The following is a 23,337-nucleotide window of genomic DNA, read 5'->3' as shown; positions in this document are numbered from 1 at the left end:
CACACCATACAAAAAATACTAATACTTAAGGACTACAAAAAGAGCAGTCCCTAAATATCCACATTTCGAACAGAACATTTCCTTAAAATATGCAGGTACATATTCTCCCACAAGACTTATGAAGCTACAATTAGAAAGAGTCAGAACATCCTGTAGCTCTGAAATGAAACATATCTTCATTGGTATAAAATGTGAAAAGACATTAAAATCCCCATTTGAAAAGGATGAATAGTATAGTACAGTACACCACAGTCTTTCTTCGATAAGAAGGTCACACAGTGAGGGAGACCACTGTACATTTGCATCATGGTACGGCTGTGACCTTGGAATTGTAATAGGAATGCTCAAGGGAATTGCACATGATAAGAAAAATACATTCAATCTGAACCTGTTGCACAAATTATCATCACAAACAACAACAACCATCAAGACGAGGTGTATGCCATAAAACGGGAAGAATCTTTATCTAGTTTAATCTAAAGATACACAAAAAGCCAAGTCGGATGGTTAAGTCCAGCAGATATTTAGGACCAGTGATTTATATGAGAAGTCTAAGAGCAACGAAAATGCTCCCAAACACCAACAGCCAACCAATAGACAAACTAGCAACAACTCATACCAAAGTCATAAAACCTAAAACATACAGAAAATAGAAGACATGATGTGGATGTCATTAGAATGTGGTCGTGATGAATGATGACCATCTCCTTGACCCTTTCGATGTTTCCTCAACCCTGCTTATACTTTTATAAAGTCTATCCCGCGATATTGAACAGGTTTAATGGTCCATGACCATAGTCCTTTGTTCACCCCTTCTCCGAGGTGTTGCCCCCTCTATAGAAGAATTGATGGTGTTATTGGAAAGCAGTGGCTCAGCAATTGGCAAGGATCAAATTTAGGAGTGGTTGGCTTGCTATTCCATCATCCGTACTAGACATAAAAGACATAAGTCAGTGTGCTGGCATGCAGAGGAATCGGGTGCCCTAATCCATATTACACAGGGACGCTATGAAGAGAGGAAAAAATGCCAATGTGCCTAGTCAGGTTCATATATAATCCTCTGATTATAGCAGTGTGAAAACAGAACTGGTATCTCATTGCCGGCCAAGCCAGGGTATACTCATAAACAAGCGATAGATAGATAGATAGATAGATAGATAGATAGATAGATAGATAGATAGATAGATAGATAGATAGATAGGAGATATATAGATAGATAGATAGGAGATAGATAGATAGAGAGATAGAGAGATAGATAGATAGATAGATAGATAGATAGATAGATAGATAGATAGATAGATAGATAGATGAAACAGGATGATTCATGCAAATGGCACAAGCAAGTCCTTTATGTCTGGAAGGCTTATACCCTCATATCTTATGTACGAGTCGAGCCAAGTGAAAAAGTATCCGCAAATAAATTAACCAACCAAAACAACTAATCAAACAGTAAAGTCTTAACATAGGAAATCCTCTCTCCAATAGACAAACTTAAAAGCATCGATACCCCAGCGGAGCCAGCCATCAGTTATGTAAAGGCATCCAAGTGTTTGCTTATATGCAGCACTGCAGAATATCCAAGTAGTCTTTGATTTGGCAGCGTATAGAGAGACCATGCACTTCCTAAAAGAAGAACATTTCACCACGGCAGGGTATATACCGTGCCAAAATGTAAGGTTTGGATAAGAAACAAAGAGCTTTCCATTTGTCACGGGTGTATTGGTGATCTCCGTATACCTGTAAAAGAGGGAGGCCCTTGGTAACATACCGTCAGATTTCTTGGGATACATTCCTTGCTTTGATATTCCTTATCGACAGCATCCCTTTCCCATAGCAATCCTCTGTGGCATCTTCTCGGTGACAATCTTATTCCAATCTTTCCCCTCGGCTGGGAGATGATTCGGTAAGATCCACGGGCACGCAGAAGACAAGCGCTATGTTCATGTGTGGTAACAATCTTCGTTGCAAGGCAGAACTGAAGGCACAGCAGCTACAGAGGCGGATTGCTGACTTCTCTGCATCACACACACTGACACACTCACACACACACTCACTCACGCACTTCCACACAGCAATGCATCAGCAGGCAGCAACCTGCATCCACACACACACACACACATATATATATTACTCATTGGAAAGGTTTAACGTTCATCATTCACCATGCATTGATTTTATTTTATTTTTTGCTGAAGGATGTACGAGGAAAAAGCAATAGAAGCCCCCAACCCCCTTTCATCACCCTCCCTTCTCCTGCTCCTTTATTAACGGATGCTGCTGTATGACTATCACTAGACATCAAGGACAAAAGGCAGAATCACTGCTCGGACATGACAGGCAAACATGACACGAGGAGGCGAGACAAGGAAAATTCTAAGGCTCAACCTCTTCCCATCTCTCTGCTTCATGTATCCAGGCACGGGTGGTTCTTAAATCCCATGAGAGGTTATGGAACAGCTGAGGCACCAAAGAAAACATGGTCTGGATGCCACACACACACACATACACATACACAACACCAACACACCCAAAGCACTATAAGTACAAACTTTACAAGTCTAGCCAGTGACGGACGCAGAACTCTTCCTACAGTTCTGCACAAAAATCCATTCAACCTGCCGGCTTATAAAAACCTACATTATAAATATCTTGGGTTTATTCTGAACATGTTGTAGTTCTGTGCAATCGTTACTGTAAACAAAAACCGTAATGACGATGATCCATAACATTCGCGCTGCAATAAAACCATCCATTAGGGACATCACAAGTGCAATTAGCTTTGACAGACGGGTAATAACGCTCCTTTATGTAGTGACAGTGCCCTATAGGAAGAGAGCTCCAGACGTGAAAGCGTTAACCAGATCAGCCCAGGACATTGAGGGTTAAACCGTATGCATTTCATTAGGAAAGGAAACCTAAAATGAAGTTTCTATACATATCCGGCACGAATAGAAATAATAATAATAAAAAAAAAACAACACAGAGCAGAAGACAGTAAGTATGGAAGAGACAAGAGAGAAAAGGATCACCTTTAAAGTGATGCATACATCCAAAAGTAACAGCTGGTGCATTGTTTGAGCATCTCCGCTGGTCTCTGTATTAAACACCCCATAGACAAGCAGCCCGAGCTCCCCACCTATCTCCTCCCCCTCTCTCGCTCTGTATGAAGGTAAAGGACAGCCAGTGCTGAGGCGACAAAAGGCTTTTTCTGTGCACCAGGAACTACAGAGAGCGAGATGCTCATAGGCGGTGGGCGGGATGTTCCAATGCCAGCCGTATTACACTGTCTGCAGGGCTCTGACACACACACAGGGCAACACACATCCCCGGGAGACTCCCATATAGGAAAACATTATTGCATTGGGTCCGAGGAACACTTTGAGCCTGCGTAATTGGGACATGAAATGGAAGAAGTGACATAGCTGAGGAGAGCTGTAACACTGAGATCCTTTCAGTAGCCGGCCAGTCAGAAGGAGTCACCCTGTGATTAAATAAATGCTGGCCTCTGAAGTGGGCACGGCAGGCTGCACGAGGCATTTATGCCAAGATGGTGGGAAAATAGACAGACCCGTATCGTCCTTCTCCTCCTCCTCTGCTATAAAGCAAAATTTGGGCTAAACTGGAAATGGATTGTGCAGAAGTAAATCACACTTTGTGATCCGGCAGCTGTAGTCACGACGGTGTATTTATAGGACAGGGCTGTTATAGGAAAATAAACACTCCCCTTCTACCGCGCACAAAGTCACCGGGCACTGACGCTATATAAACACTCATTTATCGATAAAAGGTGATTCATTGTCAAACATAAGTGGGGGGAGGGGCATGGGCTGTTTTATCACCTTTCCCCCAAAAAGTATAGAGGATATTTTGAAAACTATTTATTTATATACACATACATAAAGATTATAGATAGATAGATAGATAGATAGATAGATAGATAAAATACAAATAGTGTACACGGCACTCAGAGAAGAAGATCGGGTGCCGGCAAGCATGCCGGGGGTCCACCAGGCAATGGTGAATATATCCTTCAAAAAGGCTGCAGCACTCCGGAGGTAGTGAAAAAATGGTGCAAAAATGTATTCACATCCCAAATCAAATACAAAGAAAGCGACGTTTCTGACTGCAACAGCAGTCTTTTTTCAAGCTCTTCAAGAGCTTGAAAAAAGACTGCTGTTGCAGTCAGAAACGTCGCTTTCTTTGTATTTGATTTGGGATGTGAATACATTTTTGCACCATTTTTTCACTACCTCCGGAATGCTGCAGCCTTTTTGAAGGATAGATAGATAGATAGATAGATAGATAGATAGATAGATAGATAGCAGATAGATAGATAGATAGATAGCAGATAGATAGATAGATAGATAGCAGATAGATAGATAGATAGATAGATAGATAGATAGATAGATAGATAGATAGATCAATGTGAAAGAACTATAATGTCAATAAATTACATAAAAGTTTTAGGAGATTAACAAACATCCCCCACCCCACCCCCCTCTTTTACTAAAATTGCGAAGGGTCCAGGGTTTGCACACCCCTACCATTAGACAGTTATCGCCTGTCCTATGGGATGGGGGGGGGAATCTCTGTGTTACAACCCCATTAAATAATGTGTATTTCACTCTCTTAGCTCCTATGCCTTTAAGGTCCCCACCTGCTTTAAATCGACTCTGTACCCACAGTCTGACCTCCCCAATTCACTTGTACCTTCAGATAGCTGCTTTTAATCCAAGATCTGTCCTGGGGTCCACTCGGCAGGTGATGCAGTTATTGTCCTAAAAAACTTTTAAACTTGCAGCCCTGTGCCAAACTGGCGTGGCCTAGAGTGTGTATGCATTAGGCTGGCACAACCTCTCTGTCCCTCCTCCCCGCCCTCCTCATCATTAGGAATGCTCCAGGCAGATTGTCTGCTATTCCTCTGCAGTATTCACTGCTGAGGAATTGGAAAAATCCTGCCAGTGGCATTCCTAATGATGAAGAGGTGGGGAGGAGGGACGGAGGGGTTGTGCAAGGTTAGGGCACAGATACTCTAGGCCACGCCAGTTTGGCACTGGGCTGCAAGTTTAAAAGTTGTTTTTAAGGACAATAACTGCATTATCTGCCGAACGGACCCCAGGACAGATCTTGGATTAAAAGCAGCTATCCGAAGGTACAAGTGGTTTGGAGGGGGTCAGATTGTGGGTACAGAGTCTCTGAGTTAAAACTCAACCAAACCAGCTAGTTGGTGGGGGAGCCAGGCATTTTGGATTTTAACTGCATGACCCTTTTGTTTTTGGAAAGGTAAACCACTACCAGAGCTGTCTGACAAAGGCTTATCTCTCTTCACACATGACCATTTTAATGTTTAAATGCAGGAAAAAAAAAAAATAAACTGTTCCACACATAAGAATGGGGATGGTTTGCTGGAAAGCACACAACTTCTACAAGTCTAGGAACGGTCTACTGCATGTAGATGCACCTTTAACTGCAAACCAAAGCAACTGGACTCTAAAAATGCCAGAACAAAAGGTAAGGCAGCGAGAGGCATGCAGCTCTGAATAAAAAAAATTATATATATATATATATATATATATATTAGAAAATGTACCCGGGTATAAAGAGTCAGTGTGTTAATTAGATTTGTTCTAAGGTGCCCAGGAGGCCAAGCTAAAGGTATTGTTTCATCTAAGTTAATCAGTGGAATTAGTGTATACCTGTAGTGCATAGTTGGAGGGGTTCTGTATACCCACAATGTATAGTTTTTAGGGGTCTCACATATCTGTAGTGCATAGTTGGGGGGGCTGTATACCTATAGTGTATAGTTGGGGGGGTCCTGTATACCTGTAGTGTGTAGTTGGGGGGGGGGGGCTGTATACCTGTAGTGTACAGTTGGTGAAGGTCCTGTATACCTGTACTGTATAGTTCGGGGATCCTGTATACCTGTAGTATATAGTTGGTGCTGTATACCTGTAATGTATAGTTGATGGAGGTCTTGTATACCTGTAGTTTATAGTTTGAGGGTCCTGGATACCTGTAGTGCATAATTGGTGGAGGTCTTGTATACCTGTAGTATATAGTTCGGGGGTCCTGTATACCTTTAGTGCATAGTTTGAGGGTCCTATATAACTGTAGTATAGAGTTGGTGAAGGTGCTGTATACCTGTAGTATAGAGTTGGTGTAGGTCCTGTATACCTGTAGTGTATAGTTTTGGGGTCCTGTATACCTGTAGTATATAGTTGGTGGAGGTCCTGTATACCTGTAGTGTATAGTTTTGGGTTCCTGTATACCTGTAGTGTAAAGTTTGGGGTCCTGTATACCTGTAGTGTATAGTTGGTGGAGGTCCCGTGCACTTGTAGTGTATAGTTTTGGGGTCCTGTATACCTGTAGTGTCCTGTATACCTGCAGGGTCGTATTTATCATTAGGCACCCATGGTCTGGTGCGTAGGGTAGCACCTTGCAGAGGAGCAGTACCCTCCCGTTCAGACTTGCCAGAAAATCTTTGGTCAGGTCTTGTATAGCAGTGTTATCCAGTCACAGTATGGCTGTATTGGTCAGGTCTGGTGTGGCGGTGTTCTCCAGTCACAGTGTGGTGGTATTGGTCAGGTCTGGTATAGTGGTGTTATCCAGTCACAGCATGGGGGTATTGGTCAGGTATGGTATGGCAGTGTTATCCAGTTACAGTATGGCGGTATTGGTCAGGTCAGGTATAGCAGTTTTTTCCAGTCATAGTATGGTGGTATTGGTCAGGTGTGTTATGACAGTGTTATCCAGTCACAGTATGGTGGTATTGGTCAGGTCTGGTATAGCGGTGTTATCCAGTCACAGTATGGCGGTATTGGTCAGGTCTGATATGATGGTGATATCCAGTCACAGTATGGCGGTATTGGTCAGGTCTGGTGTGGCGGTGTTACCCAGTCACAGTTTGGCGGTATTGGTCAGGTCTGGTATGGCAGTGTTATCCAGCACAGTTTGGCGGTATTGGTCAGGTCTGGTGTGGCAGTGTTATCCAGTCACAGTATATGGCAGTATTGATCAGGTCTGGTATGGCAGTGTTATCCAGTCACAGTATGGCGGTATTGGTCAGGTCTGGTATGACAGTGTTATCCAGTCATAGTATGGCGGTATTGGTCAGGTCTGGTGTGGCAGTGTTATCCAGTCACAGTATATGGCAGTATTGATCAGGTCTGGTATGGCAGTGTTATCCAGTCACAGTATGGCGGTATTGGTTAGGTCTGGTGTGGCAGTGTTATCCAGTCACAGTATGGCGGTATTGGTCAGGTCTGGTGTGGCAGTGTTATCCAGTCACAGTATGGCGGTATTGGTCAGGTCTGGTATGGCAGTGTTATCCAGTCACAGTATGGCGGTATTGGTCAGGTCTGGTATGACAGTGTTATCCAGTCACAGTATGGCGGTATTGGTCAGGTCTGGTATAGCAGTTTTTTCCAGTCATAGTATGGTGGTATTGGTCAGGTCTGGTATGACAGTGTTATCCAGCACAGTATGGCGGTATTGGTCAGGTCTGGTGTGGCAGTGTTACCCAGTCACAGTTTGCTATACCTGTAGTGCCCTGTATATACATATGTACTGTATAGATGGAGGAGGGGGTCCTGTATATACATGTACTATATAGATGGAGTAGGGGGCCCTGTATATACATGTACTGTATAGATGGAGTAGGGGGTCCTGTGTATACATGTACTGTATAGATGGAGTAGGGGGTCCTGTATATACATGTCCTGTATAGATGGAGTAGGGGGCCCTGTATATACATGTACTGTATAGATGGAGTAGGGGGCCCTGTATACACATGTACTGTATAGGTGGAGTAGGGGGTCCTGTATATACATGTACTGTATAGATGGAGTAGGGGGTCCTGTATATACATGTACTGTATAGATGGAGTAGGGGGTCCTGTATATACATGTACTGTATAGGTGGAGTAGGGGGTCCTGTATATACATGTACTGTATAGATGGAGTAGGGGGTCCTGTATATACATGTACTGTATAGGTGGAGTAGGGGGTCCTGTATATACATGTACTGTATAGATGGAGTAGGGGGTCTACCAGTTATTACTGTGGATGTTGTGAGGCAGCTTCCCTAGCAACCATTGCTCCCTGTGAAAATGAAAGCAGTAATCCTATTGGTTGCTAAGGCTCCAACTGCCATGTCTGCTGCAGCTAATTATATCACCTGTGTTTGCAGTGAGGAGATTTTTCCATTCATCTATATGGGGTGCCGCTCTTCCCCCTCCCCCTCCCCTCCTGTACATCTGGCGGGGACGGGACCTTCGCTAAAACCTTCCCGAGCACCCAATGTATCTGTGTGCCAAATTTGGGGTCAAACGGTTCAGGCGTTTGGAAGTCTATTTGGGACAGACAGACAGACTTTGATTTTTATTATATAGATATATATATATACACACACACACACACACACATATTATATATATATATATATATATATATATATATATATATATATATATATATATATATATATATACACACATACATACACACAGGTACATAATGTACATGTAAAAAAAAAAAAAAAAAAAAAGACGGGTGTCAATCCCTTATAGGCTCTGTAATGGCAACCACCATTACAGCTTATCACCTCTGAGAAAGTAATATGTGTTAGACCAAGATAAGGCAGAAAAGACTGAACAGAATATTAAGAAAAGAAAAGCTTCAGACAATGCAATTATATCACAAGACGCAAGGAGGCTTAATGCCTACAACGAAATTTTGAAAACCATCAGAAAGAAGATCTAATCTTATTAGCCAATATAACTTTCATATTAACAGTTTTTCAATAATGTTCACTAGCATCTCAAGAGAGTTTTGTCTAGCGATGAGCGCAAATCAAGCAGGAGTCAGATCGCTCGGTATTTGGATACTGGTGGTTGACGAAGTTTGATGCAGCCCTAGGGAGTCCTGGAAATGCTGTGCAATCCGACTCGAGCATGCTCGATTCACGCTCATCCCTGGTCAGAGCTGAAACTTATAGAGCGCCCTGGATAGCACTCTGGTCCCCATTATCACTGTGGCGTGGCTTCAGACAATTAAAATAAATAGGAGTATATTGGTGTTACCCCATTAGAAAAGACACAGTTGGGCCATATGGATGTCTTTGGGGATAGCCCCCTATTAGACAGTGAGGGAATCCATCATGTATTATATGGTTTTCCACTCAATAGCCTCTACCTCCCCAACTGTGATCATGTTTGGTGTAGAGATGAGCGAATATGAAACACGCTCAGGTCCGTCTGAACCAAGCGTGCAGCATTTGATTACTGGTGGCTGCAGGAGTTGGACGCAGCCATAGAGAGTCCGGAAAACATGGATGCAGCCTATGGCCTATGTATGCAACTTTTGCAGCCAGCGATAATCAAATGCCTAAGCGTGCTCGAGATTCGCTCATCTTTAGTTGTTAAGGCTGTGTTCACACATGGCGTTTATATAGCGATAATTATGTACTTTTGCCACAATTTTGATTCTATTTTGCCAGTCCTTAGTCTAACCTGGATTACCCTGATCCCATCTGCAGCACAGTGTCTGTTTATGATGAACTCCAAAACTATGACTGACCCTAAAATTACCCAATGACTTCTAATAGGGGTTCTGTTTTAATAGCAAATAACTGTATGCTTCGCTAAACAAAGCATCCAATGGAAGTGCGAAAATCAAGTCTTACTTTGATTCACGGTGCTATGTATGCCACCATGAATACATACAGAGGCAAACATTGCCCATTGGGGCCCATTAAAACTATACAGTGGTACCTTGGTTTAAGAGCTCACAGTTTTTCAAAATTGTGACTTGGTTTAAGAACATTGCTTTGGTTTAAGAGCATCTGTACTGGGTGGGAGCGCGAGTGGAGGAGGGGCATGGTCTGCATAGCGGTGTCTACAGCTCTGTACTCTGACCCAGGAAGTCTCCCTCACCTTCCAAATTATAGCAGATCCACTTCAGGCTGGGGCTTCCATCAGGAGACAGGACTGTGGAGGTAATCTCTCCACAGCTGTAACCCCTCTCTCCCCGGACAGAGAGCTGCATGTATGTGCCCACATCTGCCCTGCTCCTTCCTTCATGCTCCCTGCAGTCTTTGTTAGTCCTGATTGGTCCATGCTGAACACCCCCCCCTTCCCAATTGCAGTCATGTGACCACACAGACCTCTTCTCTATTCTGGCCTGTTGTACTACACTACTGCATTATAAGGATCTGCATCTCCATCCTGTATCTACAAACTGCTGCTGTTTATTCAGGTTTATGCACTTACTATACATTATTCTCCACATGCTGATTGCTATACTGTACAGTAACTTATATAATTACATATTCAGCTGTTTATAAAGGTTTGTTTCATTTGTCTTAAATGTTATTCAGAATGTAAAATCATTATTTTTGGGGTGTGGAACCAATTGTCTGCATTTCAATGATTTCTAATGGGAAAATTTGCTTTGGTTTAAGAGTGGATTTGGATTACAAGCACGGTCCTGGAATGAATTATGCTTGTAATCCAAGGCACCACTGTATATATATTTTTTCTTTGCAGCAGCCATCTGAATATAAATGTGGACTCTGTTGACTTAACCCCTTAGTGTGGCTCAAGAAATCTAAACATCTACTGTACTGCTGCATATTGCCGCCTTCTTCTGCAATATGCCCACACCAAGTCACTGTCTACAGAAAGATAATCTAGATATGTGATATAAGCTGCAGGTATGTCAAACATCGGATTCTGATTAAACGTACAGATAGCTGACACTGTATAAGAGCAGAGATATCCCTTACATTTCTAATCTGGGATAAGCACGCAGACAGAGAAGATTACCAAATAATCATACATATGTATATTTATATTTTCCGGATATATTTTATCATTTAAGAAAGTATACACATTCCAGAAAGTAACTCTTCTCCAAAGGATAGGATAACATCAAATGATGCCAGGTGACAATTTCTAAAAGAGAAACTCTACTATAAAAAGTTAAATGCACCAAAGAAAACCAGTGCTTAATGTTTAAGGGTTTCCCAAGACCGTTTCATCACACCTCCTTTTGGCTGTTAATTACCCTACTTAGGGCCTGAGTACTAGGGTATGTGCACACTACAGAATCCGGGCAGATAACCCACCCCCACGCATCTCTGCCCGTGCCATAGACTCCACTCTATGCACAGGCGAACAACGGAATCTGCATAGAATTGAGTCTATGGAGCTGACGCAGATGCACCCGGGTGAGAGTGGCGGAATATCTGCCTGGATTCTGTGGTGTGCACATGCCCTAATAATGAATAGAAACTAAATATTATGGACCTTACTTGAGTTACTTTATTATTTAATATTAAAGTGTAACTATCCTAAGTGGGCGACAGGATACACTGCCACCATGCTCCCGAGGCATACATGCTCCCGAGACTAAACTGTTCCGGCAGCGCAGTTGATTGCATTGTATACAATGGCGCTGCTGGAAGGAGTCAGTCACTGGCACATGCCTGCATGGAGGGGTGGCAGGGTTCTGACATTGTATCCTGCCACCCGCTAAAAATGATAGTTACACATTAATAGGAGTAATTTTTTTTGCATATAAAGCACAACGACACACACTTATACATACTGTACACACACATATGTATACATACACACATACTAAAAAAGATATTTGAGGTGCAAATGGGCCTGATCGGCCCATGGTTGGCAAATGGTGTTTTTGTGAATATTTTATCGGTACCTCTTGCGCCAGAGGGGCGGGGAGTGGGCATAACTGGGGGTGTGAAGGGGAAGCCGCCCCTGCATGCACCGCATTTATCATTTTTGACAATGTCAGTAAAACCTACGCCAGCTCAGTTTCACTTTATTCGCACAGAATTTATGTAGAGGCAGTGCACCTTTACATAAATCCTTAGAGCTCCAGCGCTGCAGGGACATTTTTAAGCCCAGCACAAAAAATGCCAGACTTAGTAAATGTCCCCCTATAAGTATATAGTCAGGGAGGACAAACTTTTCATCAAATTTACTGTAAATGTGGGACAGAAGCTGTATAATCATCATGAATAAGGCTTTAGTCACACGTCCGTAGAGCTGTCCCCAGCTGTGGACCTGCAGCTATGGAGAGCACCATGGATGTGCATCCATAACAGTCCAAAACTACACAGACCCATTCACAGGACTACGGTGATACATGTCTCAACTGTGATCCGTACTAGGGCCAGCAAGTATTTTTTTCCAGCACACATCATGGACCCATAACACCTACGGGTGTGTGAATGCGTCCATAGAAATGAATGGGTCCGTAACCTGTCCGCAATTGAGGACAGAAAACTTGAACGCGTAAACTTCTGTCTCTCACCCTGTGGAGTTTGTGTGAAACAGTCCATGCATCTTGATCATACAGGAAGTTCTAGCTGAGCTGATGATCCATGTGACAGCACAGAAACACATGTCATTTCCAGGGAGTCACCATGAGATCACATGACTCAACTGAAGGATTCCAGTTCCAGAAAGGAACTACTAAGTGGGGTAATACTAGCTGAATTATATATATTGGCTGACCAGCTACATAAAAAAAACTATAAACCTTAAAAATATTGCAGGATGTGCAGATACAATGCAATGTTTTTTCATAGCCTTAAATTGAGTGACAAGAAAGGAGCATTGAGGAGAACTTAGGGAACAAGCTAAGGGAATAACACAGGCTTGTGATTTGAGAAGGGGGATTATGAGACTGAACAACAACGCCATGCAATATTGTATTTGAAACAAAATTCCCTTGTTATAACTCTTTAGACTTTGACAGGTCTGGGATTTTTTGTTCCCCCCTGAAAACTTTTGACGCTTCCTGAAACTGTTTTGTGCCTTTTTTCCATTAAGAAAGTTGTGTTTAGCATCTGCAAAATATATAAATGCATAATAGAATATTGGACTATATACAGGCAATATGCCTCTTTGTCGAAGAACAGGAGAAGACCCGGCCTAGACAAAATTGCTGCCTACTCCCCCACCTCTGCAGAGATGCAGCTCTGTTTGCACAACATTGTTATCCCTTGTCATTTGCATTGAAATTATTTGTAATCAATGTTTTTTTCCCCCTCTCCAAAGACCTTGGGATGCTGGTGACACAAAGAAATGAATAAAATGTGTGCAATATTCAAATAGGCTGCAAATCAGCTATGCTGGTTAACCCATACACTGCTGGAATATTATTTGAATAGAGAGAAGAAAAAAAGATGATGTTCAATTGCATCAGCTTTACAATGAAGCATAGACAAATCCCATCAGTGCATCGTCTTATCTATCCTGTACCATCTTTACGGCAGACATATCCCTATATAAAGTAGCCGGTATGTTATTTATGGTAAAATGATCAAATTAAATTCATTATTAATGATGCTTTGTTCCCACAATACTGCATTAGCAGACATGATGATGGGCCTGCTCATGAAGCAAATGTCTGAATGTCTACAGTGCTGCTATTACTGTAAATTAGAAGAAAATTATTCTGCCCTTTTTCTGTGCTATGCCCAGACTAAAGCTCTATATACAGACAGATCATCTAGATACGTCACACAAGTCACAGGTATGTCAGACGTCCAATGCTGATTGAACTTATTTTTACAGAAACAGCGGCTACTTGCGTACAAAGGCAAAGATACGCTTAGCATTTGTAGTCTGGGATAAGAGTTTCGACCAAAAAAATCTTATATAAAATGTATATTTTGTCATTTTATGCAGAAAACAGCTCGGCTCCACATAATAGGATACAATCTTAAGCTGGGTTCACACTATGTATATTTCAGGCTGTATTTGGTCCTCAAGTCAGTTCCTCATAGCAACCAAAACCAGGAGTGGATTGAAAACACAGAAAGGATCTGTTCACACAATGTTGAAATTGAGTGGATGGCTGCCATATAACGGTAAATAACTGCCATTATTTCAATATAACAGCCGTTGTTCTAAAATAACAGCAGATATTTGCCATTAAATGACGGCCATCCACTCAATTACAACATTATGTGAACAGAGCCTTTCTGTGTTTTCAATCCACTCCTTGTTTTGGTTGCTATACAGCCTCAAATATACAGCCTCAAATATACGTAGTGTGAACCCAGCCTTAAAGTGTCACTGTCAGATTTTTTTTTTTTTTTTTTTTGCAGAAATTAATAGTCCAGGCGATTTTAACAAACTTTTCCAATTGGGTTTATTAGGCAAATATGCCATTATCTGCAGTCAAATAGAGAACCATGAAGACAGGGGGGAGAGAGCTTCAAACTGCTTTTTCATGATAAAAATGCATTTTTCGGCTAATAAACCCAATTACAAAGTTTCCTAAAACCGCCTGTACTAATGGTGCTAATGGTACTAATGATGCTGACTGGTGATGTCCAACAGGGATAACTCCAACACGAATTTCTGGCAAACTATGGCGGTATGAAAACCCAGACCCCAGCCACTCAAGTTATATATTTTTAAAGTGACACAGACAATCAAAGTGGTCCATCCTAAACTAGAGCTGGTTTTGATAAATTCCCCTCTTTGTTTTCATGTATGTGCACTTAAAAAAAAAAAAAAAGAAGACCAGAAGGAATACTCTCCATTGCTGCACTAACTGGTGACTTACTGCACGAGTTAAAGAACTTGCTGTACTTCATACACCAGGCATGTGGAACCTTCGGCCCTCCGGCTGTTGCAAAACTACAATTCCTAAAGCTTCGGCTGCCCAGGCATGATGGGAATTGTAGTTTTGCAACAGCTGGAGGGCCAAAGGTTTGCCATGCCTGACATAGACAATGGCAGTCTTATCCTATGCTTACCCTGACAAACTAAAGGCCGCTGGCTCCCTAACAGATCTACTCAGTACCAGTCAGGAGCATCACTGTAAAACAGTCAGCTTTGTTAGTTTCTCCTACGAATATAAAGCCGTGAGAATCAATGGGAGTTGACATTAATTGTCCTTTGTGTACAAGGGCAAACTCTGAGATAAGAACGGGTATACGCCACCGTCATTTACAGAGTACAGCTGCGGATTGTCAGTAGAAATGAGGGAAGCAGCTGTGAAACTTGAAAAAGTGAGGCTACAAATGAGATTTATCACCAGCGTGTAAGTAACTAAAGCCAGGGCGCTATCGAGAGATATTGGATATATGAGACATGATTGTTTACAATGAGAAACAGAAGAAGAATAAAAAAACATCCCTTCCTAGGACAGACTTCTTACCTTGACTAGACTACTAATATAATGCCTGCACATGCTTCATATTTAGATCAATTAAATCCATATGGTTATTTTCCATGTATAATTGGGGGCGGCAGTCATGTATTTCAATGCACAATGCCCACTAGTCCCACATCTGATATTTTTCATTACTACTTGTCCAATATTTAAGGGGAGCTATCAGCAGGTTCGACAAATCTAACCTGCTGATAGCCCCCTATAACGCCGGGGACACAGAGTAGGAAGGTACGTGTCTTTTTTTCTCCTCAGCGTCGATCCCACGCTGTAGTCGGAGTAAGATCTGCTCTGGAGCACCACCACGTTATCCGGCCCACCCCCTCCATTGATGATCAATGGAGCTGGTGGGCCGGATGATGCAGCAGTGCTCCGGAGTGCACTTTTACCACGACTAGCAGTCCAGGGTTGGCGCAGAGGAGGAAGGCAACACACATACTTTCCTCCTCAGTGTCCCTGGCGCTATAGGGGGACAAATGTAACCTGCTGATAGTTCCCCTTTAAAATGAAGGAAACATATGTCAGGGAGACCAACTGCATCCAATACAAGTAGAGTAGTGCTGGTTACACATCAGTGAGGCTAGGTTTACACTAAATTTTTGCTGTTTAAAGTGATATTGTCACCACCCCTTACTCTATGTGTGGGGCTCCGCAACATCCACCAGCTTAGATGCTGTACATTCAATATATACTTGTATAACACTTGTCTGTGTCTTCTTTCTGCTCGCTTCATTTTATCAGTGGACAGTGTCACCTAGGTGGGGCTTCACAGCAGTAGGACACTCTTCCCACCCATGAGATGGAGCCCTACTGCCCTGACGCCCCACCTAGGTGACACTCTCCATATAGGAGAGGGGGCCCAGGTGCTGTACAGCCCCAACATAGATGTATGTGGTACATGTTTTATTTTACCAACTTTTGCTTTGGGGGAAAGCCCCTTTAGGGTAACTTTACACATACCGAATTGGATCGGATTTTACACTGTGCGTTTCGCAGTGATATCCGCTGTGATACAAGATATTGTCATTTTCTATGGCATTACATATTCGCAGAATGTAAAGCCCCTTCCCACTTAACACACTAGTGCTAGGCTAATACGTTATCTTCCTGCGCTCCCGCCTCCCTGACGTGGCGGCGGAATTAAAAATACACTGTATGTAAAGCCACGTAAAATGATAATGGGTATCATAGCGGATTTTGCTGCAGAATGCGCAGCATGAAATCCGCTGTGGTCTGGTACGTGTGAAGCTACCCTTAAGTTTTATATTTTTGGGAGGTGATGACATAAAAACAATGGAGGAATTGCTGTTTTCTATTCAGAAAGCACTATAAATCTTATTGCCATTTCAGAAAGTTGTCTCCTATACACAGCTTAGTGGACAACAAGCTTATAGGCAGGTGCTGCCCCCTGGGACACCCACTGCCCAGAGAAAAGAGAATGAACAATAATGTGAACTGCACGTGTGAGGCCAGCACTCCAATCATTCTCTATGGGGCCACTGAACACTGGACTAAGAAAGGTACGGAGACACATTGAGAATCAATGGATCATTCACTCTGAGGAAAACTGTCTTGAAAGAATAAACCTCATAAGATGACAATACCCCTTTAAACAATACAATGCTATTCTGCTATATTGGAGTGCCCTATGCCTGTAAAACTACCTGGCACAGACCCAGGGGGCCATTGTTAGGTCACCGAGACGGCGGCCTAACAATGGCTCCCAGATCTGTGCAAGCTGGCGACTTAAAACCCAACAGTATACCACCTTCACATCACACAACTCACACACTAAAAGGCGCAGGTACAGTTAATCTATAAGAAGTAGACAGCGGCATTTATCACTACAGATCTCCAGCACACCTTCTCACAGTTCTATTACATTACTACTCCCATCTGGGCTATTTTGTTGTCTTATTAGGTCATTGCTTGTATTTATATCTACATAGCTTTATATCATGGGAAGTTAATTTCGGCAACTTTCAATGTAATGGCATTATGTTGTATAAGATATTGGCGTTTTTGTTTGACGCCTGTGGGATATTATATTACATATTAGTCTATACGCCGTTTAGTTTCTGTGATCTGCAGAGCATTTGATATTGTGCTGTATTGACAAATATTATGTAGTACCTTACATTTAGTATAGTCATATACCCGTAATCGCAATACAACAAGTCAGTAAAAAATTCTTTATTTATTTATTTTTTTTTCAATAAATGAGTATTACTCACTGTCTTCTCCTGGGCACGGCAAGCCTGGCTTTTCCGGAATGCTTGGAAATACTGAAAAATAAAACAAATGTCAGGCTTATAGAACAAACAATATCATTTTAAAGGCCTTCGTTACCTGAATAACTTGAGTTATCCCAAGGTTACAACTTATCTGAGGCTGTCTGAATGCTGGAACCCAAAGAAGTCATGATACCTGGGGCCAATTGAGGCCCAAGTGAATGGAGCAGCTAAATATACATACAGTACTACGATTCCATTCACTTGCTATAGAACTGCCAAAGATAGGAGAGTACATTGCTTGGCTATAGTCATCAATCCAATAATGAGTGAACTGAGCTTTTATTTAGGGGACATGGGAAACCCATGCCCGTAATTGGGCCGTAAAGGTCAGATTCCTTACATATTAGGTACCTATCACTTATTAAGAGAATTATGTTTATTGAAGGAAAAATGCTGTGTTGTTTCAGGCCTACCAAGCCTAATTCCCTTATCTATGTATAGGGGATAATCTGATCGCTGGGGTTCAACCACTGAGACACCCCTCTTGGTCCCAGGAATAAAGGTACATTTATAATGAATTAGAACAAAGCCCTTAACACACTTGCACAGCCACTGCAGCCTGTGTTCCAGCCATTCCTTATGGGGCTGCCCAATGTTTCAGATCACTGTTGGGTAAAGTTCTGCAGCCCCAAAGGGGTTAAATGGAGAGCAGGCTGCTGTGCTGCAGACATGGCGAGCATGTCATTCGTTCCGGGTATGGCCGTCTTCATTCTCCAAATCAGTGGGGGACCAAGTCATCACCTTGCTGTCCCCCATGTTATGGATGAGGATAACAGGCTGTGATGAGAATACCCCCTTTAAATGTAAGGTTTATGGTTAGCACTTTAGTGTGGAACTAAAACAATTCTGCAAAGTTGAATGGGCTAAAATCTCTCAAATATCCAGTTATTACAAACCATTAATAGCCTCTGCTACTGCCAAGGGTGGCACAACTTTAGCGACACATCTAAGTGACCGGGATCCTAACACACAGCGGACATCTGCTATGGATGGCACAGCTCAGCTACTATACCCACGCCATCAGCCTTCTGTTAATGTATGCCATGTGGTGTTCACTATACTTTATTAAAGGGGTAGTTCAGCAAAAAAAAAAAAAATTCTTTCGAATCAACTGGTGCCAGAAAGTGCCAGAGATAATTGTAATTTAATTATATATAAAAAAGTCACAAGTCTTCCAATACTTATTAGCTGCTGTACATCCTGAAGGAAGTTGTGTATTCTTTCCAGTCTGGACAGCAGGAGAGGTATTCTATGGGATTTTGCTACTGATCTGGACAGTTCCTAACATGGACAGAGGTGGCAGCAGAGAGCACTGTTTCAGACTGGAAAGAATACACCACTTCCTGCAGGACATACAGCAGCTGATAAGTAGTGAAAGCCTTGAGATTTTTTTTTAATACAAAGAAATTACAACTCTCTGGCAATTTCTAGCAACAGTTGATTTGAAGGGAAAAAGTTTTTGCCGATGAACCTTTGGGGAGACCACCCTCTGTCCAGACTAGAGATGGACGCTACTTGAGCATGATCTTGTATGATCGTTCGGCATTTGGTTACCAGTGGCTGAAGAAGTTGGATGCAGCCCTAGGGAGTCCTGAAAAACATAGATACAGCCTATGACTAAAGAGACGATTTGTGTTGATTCTTGTTTGCCACCTGCTGAGCCTTCTCCCCTGTATCTACTCGGTAGACCACACTGGAGGAACATCTGTTAGACCCAAGACGTATGCTAAATTCTGACAAAATGGGCTTTACTCTCTTCAAGTTTGAGACATGCTGAAATTTAAAGCTGGCAGAAGAGTCCACATTGTACGCTTGTGCCCACTTTCTCAAAGCACGAGAACAGTAGGCATAAGAAAAAGGGTCCAACCGGTCCAACAGGTTTCTGCTCAGTACTCAGTCACCAGGGCCAGCAATGGAACTTTAACAAAATCTGCACCATATTTAGCAACTTGTAAGCTCAGGCATCCTGTAACACTATCGGTAAACCTCCTCCATTGTGTATATTTCTTTGTTTTGCACACTAAAAGGCACAAACGTGGAGATGAGACTTGTCTGCAGAACACGAGCAGTAGTAATTACATATGCAGCAGATGTTGAACAATGCCAAAAGCAAAAGAATAAATCGTCTCTTTGCAAATAACATAAAGGATGTGTGGCAGAAAAACAGGCTCCTAGCTCGCTGTGTGCTGAATAGATAATGAATCGTTCCTACACTTAAAAAAAAAAAAAAAAAAAAAAAGATCTTTCCCAATATACTTCTTGTCAAAAGCCATAAATGAATTTGCAGGGCACACAATGTTATTTGAACATACCACAAGAAGTTTTACCACCCATGGCCCTCGCTGTGGCCTACAAATATTTTTACAATACCAAAGGGTGACCTGGTTTCACTTTATTTGTCTCTGAAAAGCAAAAAATTCAACTTTTCGTTTCCTCACTAATATTTTGGCGGTGACAAACTCAGCCGCTTTGAAGTATTATAATGCGAAAACTTAAAAAATTCAAAAACGCATCCCTGATATTGTGCAACACAAATCACCGATTCGTGAGGGTCCCACAGATCAAATATATTAAAAGCCTATTCTAAGGAATGAACGCGGTGCTGTTTATATGACCCCCCCCCCCCATGTGTGGTGTAAACCTTCACATTCAGTAAAGATTATAAATGAACTGTGCTGATGCATAATACAAAGTCTGTATAATAGCGCCATGTTTACATCAATTCAGTTGGCACATGGATATTGTGTATTGCGTACTCATATTTAGCACTGATCATACCTGCCAAAACTTATTTTCAAATCAATTGGTATCAACGTTTTAAAGATTAGCAATCTTTTTCTCCTAGATCCATGCCGTGATCCGCACTAGGACATGTCCTATTTTTTCGCAATGCGGATCGCGTCACGGATCATGTGAATGGCCACATTCACTTCAATGGGCCCTAAAATTGTCCGTGGTTGCAGATCCGTGACCACGGATAATTTCACGGGACATGTGAATAAGGCCTTAGAACAAGGGTTTCCCTTCTGCCACCCCTGTCCTTGTCAGGAACTATGTGGAACAGGGGCAAATCTTTATAGCATACCTCTCCTGCACTAGAAAGTTCCTGACATGGCCACAGAGAGGTAGCACAGAGTGTGCACAGCGTCTGACAGGAAAGACTATAGACTTTCTACAAGGCATCTAGCAGCTGACAGGTACAGTGCAGGTTATGAGCAATCAGGATTTCACGCCTTGCTGCGACTATGAACAACGTGAGAGAAAAAGTTAAATCAAGGACAGTTTTTCAGTAACGCGTCTAAATGTAGATTCTCTTTCAAGGACAGTAAAGAAAACTGCAACATAAAGCTGCTCTACATGGTCAAGGAGAAAATGTGATACACATAAGCAGCTGTAACAAAGTACTACTTACCATGTATGCTCAGTCCCTCTTCTTTATAGATAGAATACAACCGGAAAGCTTCTTCCAACTCCATTTGGGAAGAAATGGTGCAGGGGTCACCTGTAGGAAAAAAAAATGTCAGTCAGTCATTCATTTATTTTACTAATACAGTATCTGCGAAGCAAAGAGAATAATAATAATAATTATTAATTATTATTATTATTATTATTATTATTATTATTATTATTATTATTATTAAAAAAAAGGAGGTGTCAGGGCTGTAGACATAACATAGTTTTGTTTTATAGTCCATATTATGCACAGTACTGGGAATATAGTAATCTTTAAAACTGTGTATCATGCTCGGCCCCTGCACCACTCTGCTGGCTATATCATAACCATAGGCCAAACGTGGATTTGGCTGACCCCCCCCCCCCCTATCTCCCGCCCGCACACCTATATATGTCCGCACTTTGATTAGTCAAATTTTAATTGCAGAACTCATCCCTCAGGGAAACAAAAGCTGGGGCATGATGAAATCCAATGTTTGTTTCAGTCTTTTCTCCAGTGGCGAGCAACAGTCTGGCTGCCAAAAATACAGACGACCTGTGGCCAGTCTGAAACAATTGTATTTTTATTTCACTTTGTAGGCTGATGTATCCTGATTACTAATGTTTTTATTATGTTGTTAACCAATTAACAAGATATCAGGATTTTACTATTTAGTTGTCAATCTGCTTAATTTTTAAGCCAACTGGGAAGTAGCTTCCTTTAAGAAGGGGGTGTGACTCATAGTCTTGGAGGGGGAGGGGGTTGAACTTTCTGAGAATTACATCCCCTGAGCTTCCAATTCATGACCCTCTAAGCAAGGCATGAGCAATCTTTGGCCCTCCAGCTGTTGCAAAACTACAAATCCCACCATGCCTGGACAGCCAAAGTTTTGCAACAGCTTGAGAGCAGAAGGGTCCCCATACCTGCTCTAAGCCTAATGCTGCGTTTACACGGAACGATTACCGTTCGAATTTTCGCAATAACAAACGCATTTGAGCGATAATCGTTCCGTGTAAACACAGCAAACGATCAAGCGACAAGTCATTCATTTTAATCTTTCAACATGTTCTCAAATCGGTGTTCATCGTTCCCGAAAAATTTGCAGATTGCTTTGTGTAAACAGTCTTTGAAAGATTTACCCTATGTGAAAGATGGGCTTAAGCGATCTTAAAAACGATTGCAATAACAATTTTTCTTATAAATTTTCAAACTTTTTTTTATAACGATTTATTGGTCTAAACGCTGATAGTTATAAAAACCAAGTGGTTGCTTCAAAATCATTAAAAGATCGATTGGGCGAATTATTGCTTCGTCTAAAGCCGCATAAGGGGACCCTATTACATGGGGTGATCATCAACTAAACAGGCCGGCCAGCATTGCTCTGTGTAATATGGCCAGCGATCAGCTGATAAATGAGCTGAGCGGAACAATCAGGTTGTTTTGACCAGCCAAAATCTTCTTGTTGGCCGCACATATCCGAGCCAATACTTCTTGCAGAATGTTGACACTTGCCTAAAACAAGCATAAGATTCTCCGATCCCGTGAAGCTGATGCTCCGACGCACCTGCACTTAGACGTTCATCACTGCTTCCAGGTTTCTATGATGTGCCAACCCTGTAGCCACCCACTGTCTTTCAGACACCAGTTATGTAAAGGTGGTGTTGCACAGTTCTGTGGTTTACTTTTTATGGATCATAAAACTGCACTATGTTGTAGCACTCCCAGAGGGCGTTCATACACTGGAGTCTTTTTTTTTTTTTTTTTTTTTTTTTAACATACTTAGAACCTAAATTGTCTAGCTGGGTTTACCATTACCAGACCAGGACCCCTCTCTGAACTCGCCTTGCGCCGTCATGATGTACCAGGTACCTCATGGGACACGAAGGGGTCAATATAATAGAATGTGAAGAATAACTTAATTTAGCACAAAAATCTTAAAATATGACTGACCCACTTGTTTATGAAATTATTTATACATTAGCATTGGACACAATCAGTACTGATTAACCAGTAACATAGAGGGACCTTGACCAGTAAATAACTGGGAGTGAACTCAAGTATAAGATTCTGCAACTGGTTACAAGCTGATGAGAAAAAAAGGGAGTGCACTGGATTTGGCAACTTGAATGAAGTTTCTCCTCTAAGGCGAGGCCTCTAAGAGAAACACATAGTTATAGCACCTTTATCTTTGTCTACAGGCCAATATAGTAGTATAACTGTTCGGGACTTTTGTTATTTTTCAACCTTTTGGACTGCAAACAGACTCATTTAATTATCATTACTTCATTGTAGCTGAAGCCAGCACAGATGTAAATGATCAACATTTTAGCAGCTGTTTTTTTTTTCCTTCTTGTAGAAAATGTGCAATAAGAAAGAAGGGAAACATGTGGATGCG

At 41.9% G+C, this 23,337-nt stretch overlaps 1 protein-coding gene across 5 annotated transcripts in view; it reads right to left on the bottom strand.

Moving 5' to 3' along the window:
* PRKCZ (protein kinase C zeta) overlaps positions 1-23,337 on the bottom strand; it is a 179,590-nt gene that overhangs the window by 109,261 nt on the left and 46,992 nt on the right. For 3 of the 5 annotated variants that reach the window (XM_069948021.1, XM_069948019.1, XM_069948020.1), the window contains exons 4-5: positions 20,922-21,011; positions 17,450-17,500 (exon numbers count right to left, since the gene is read on the bottom strand). In XM_069948021.1, the coding sequence (XP_069804122.1) occupies positions 17,450-17,500; positions 20,922-21,011 (141 nt within the window). Of the gene's footprint in view, positions 1-1,768; positions 2,063-3,029; positions 3,230-17,449; positions 17,501-20,921; positions 21,012-23,337 lie in introns of those variants that run through there. The other 2 variants (XM_069948023.1, XM_069948022.1) reach the window with 2 other exon arrangements.

This window comes from Dendropsophus ebraccatus, chromosome 12, assembly GCF_027789765.1.
Source record: "Dendropsophus ebraccatus isolate aDenEbr1 chromosome 12, aDenEbr1.pat, whole genome shotgun sequence".
Classification (NCBI taxonomy): Eukaryota; Metazoa; Chordata; class Amphibia; order Anura; family Hylidae; genus Dendropsophus; species Dendropsophus ebraccatus.
This window is presented reverse-complemented; position numbering and strand designations above follow the sequence as displayed.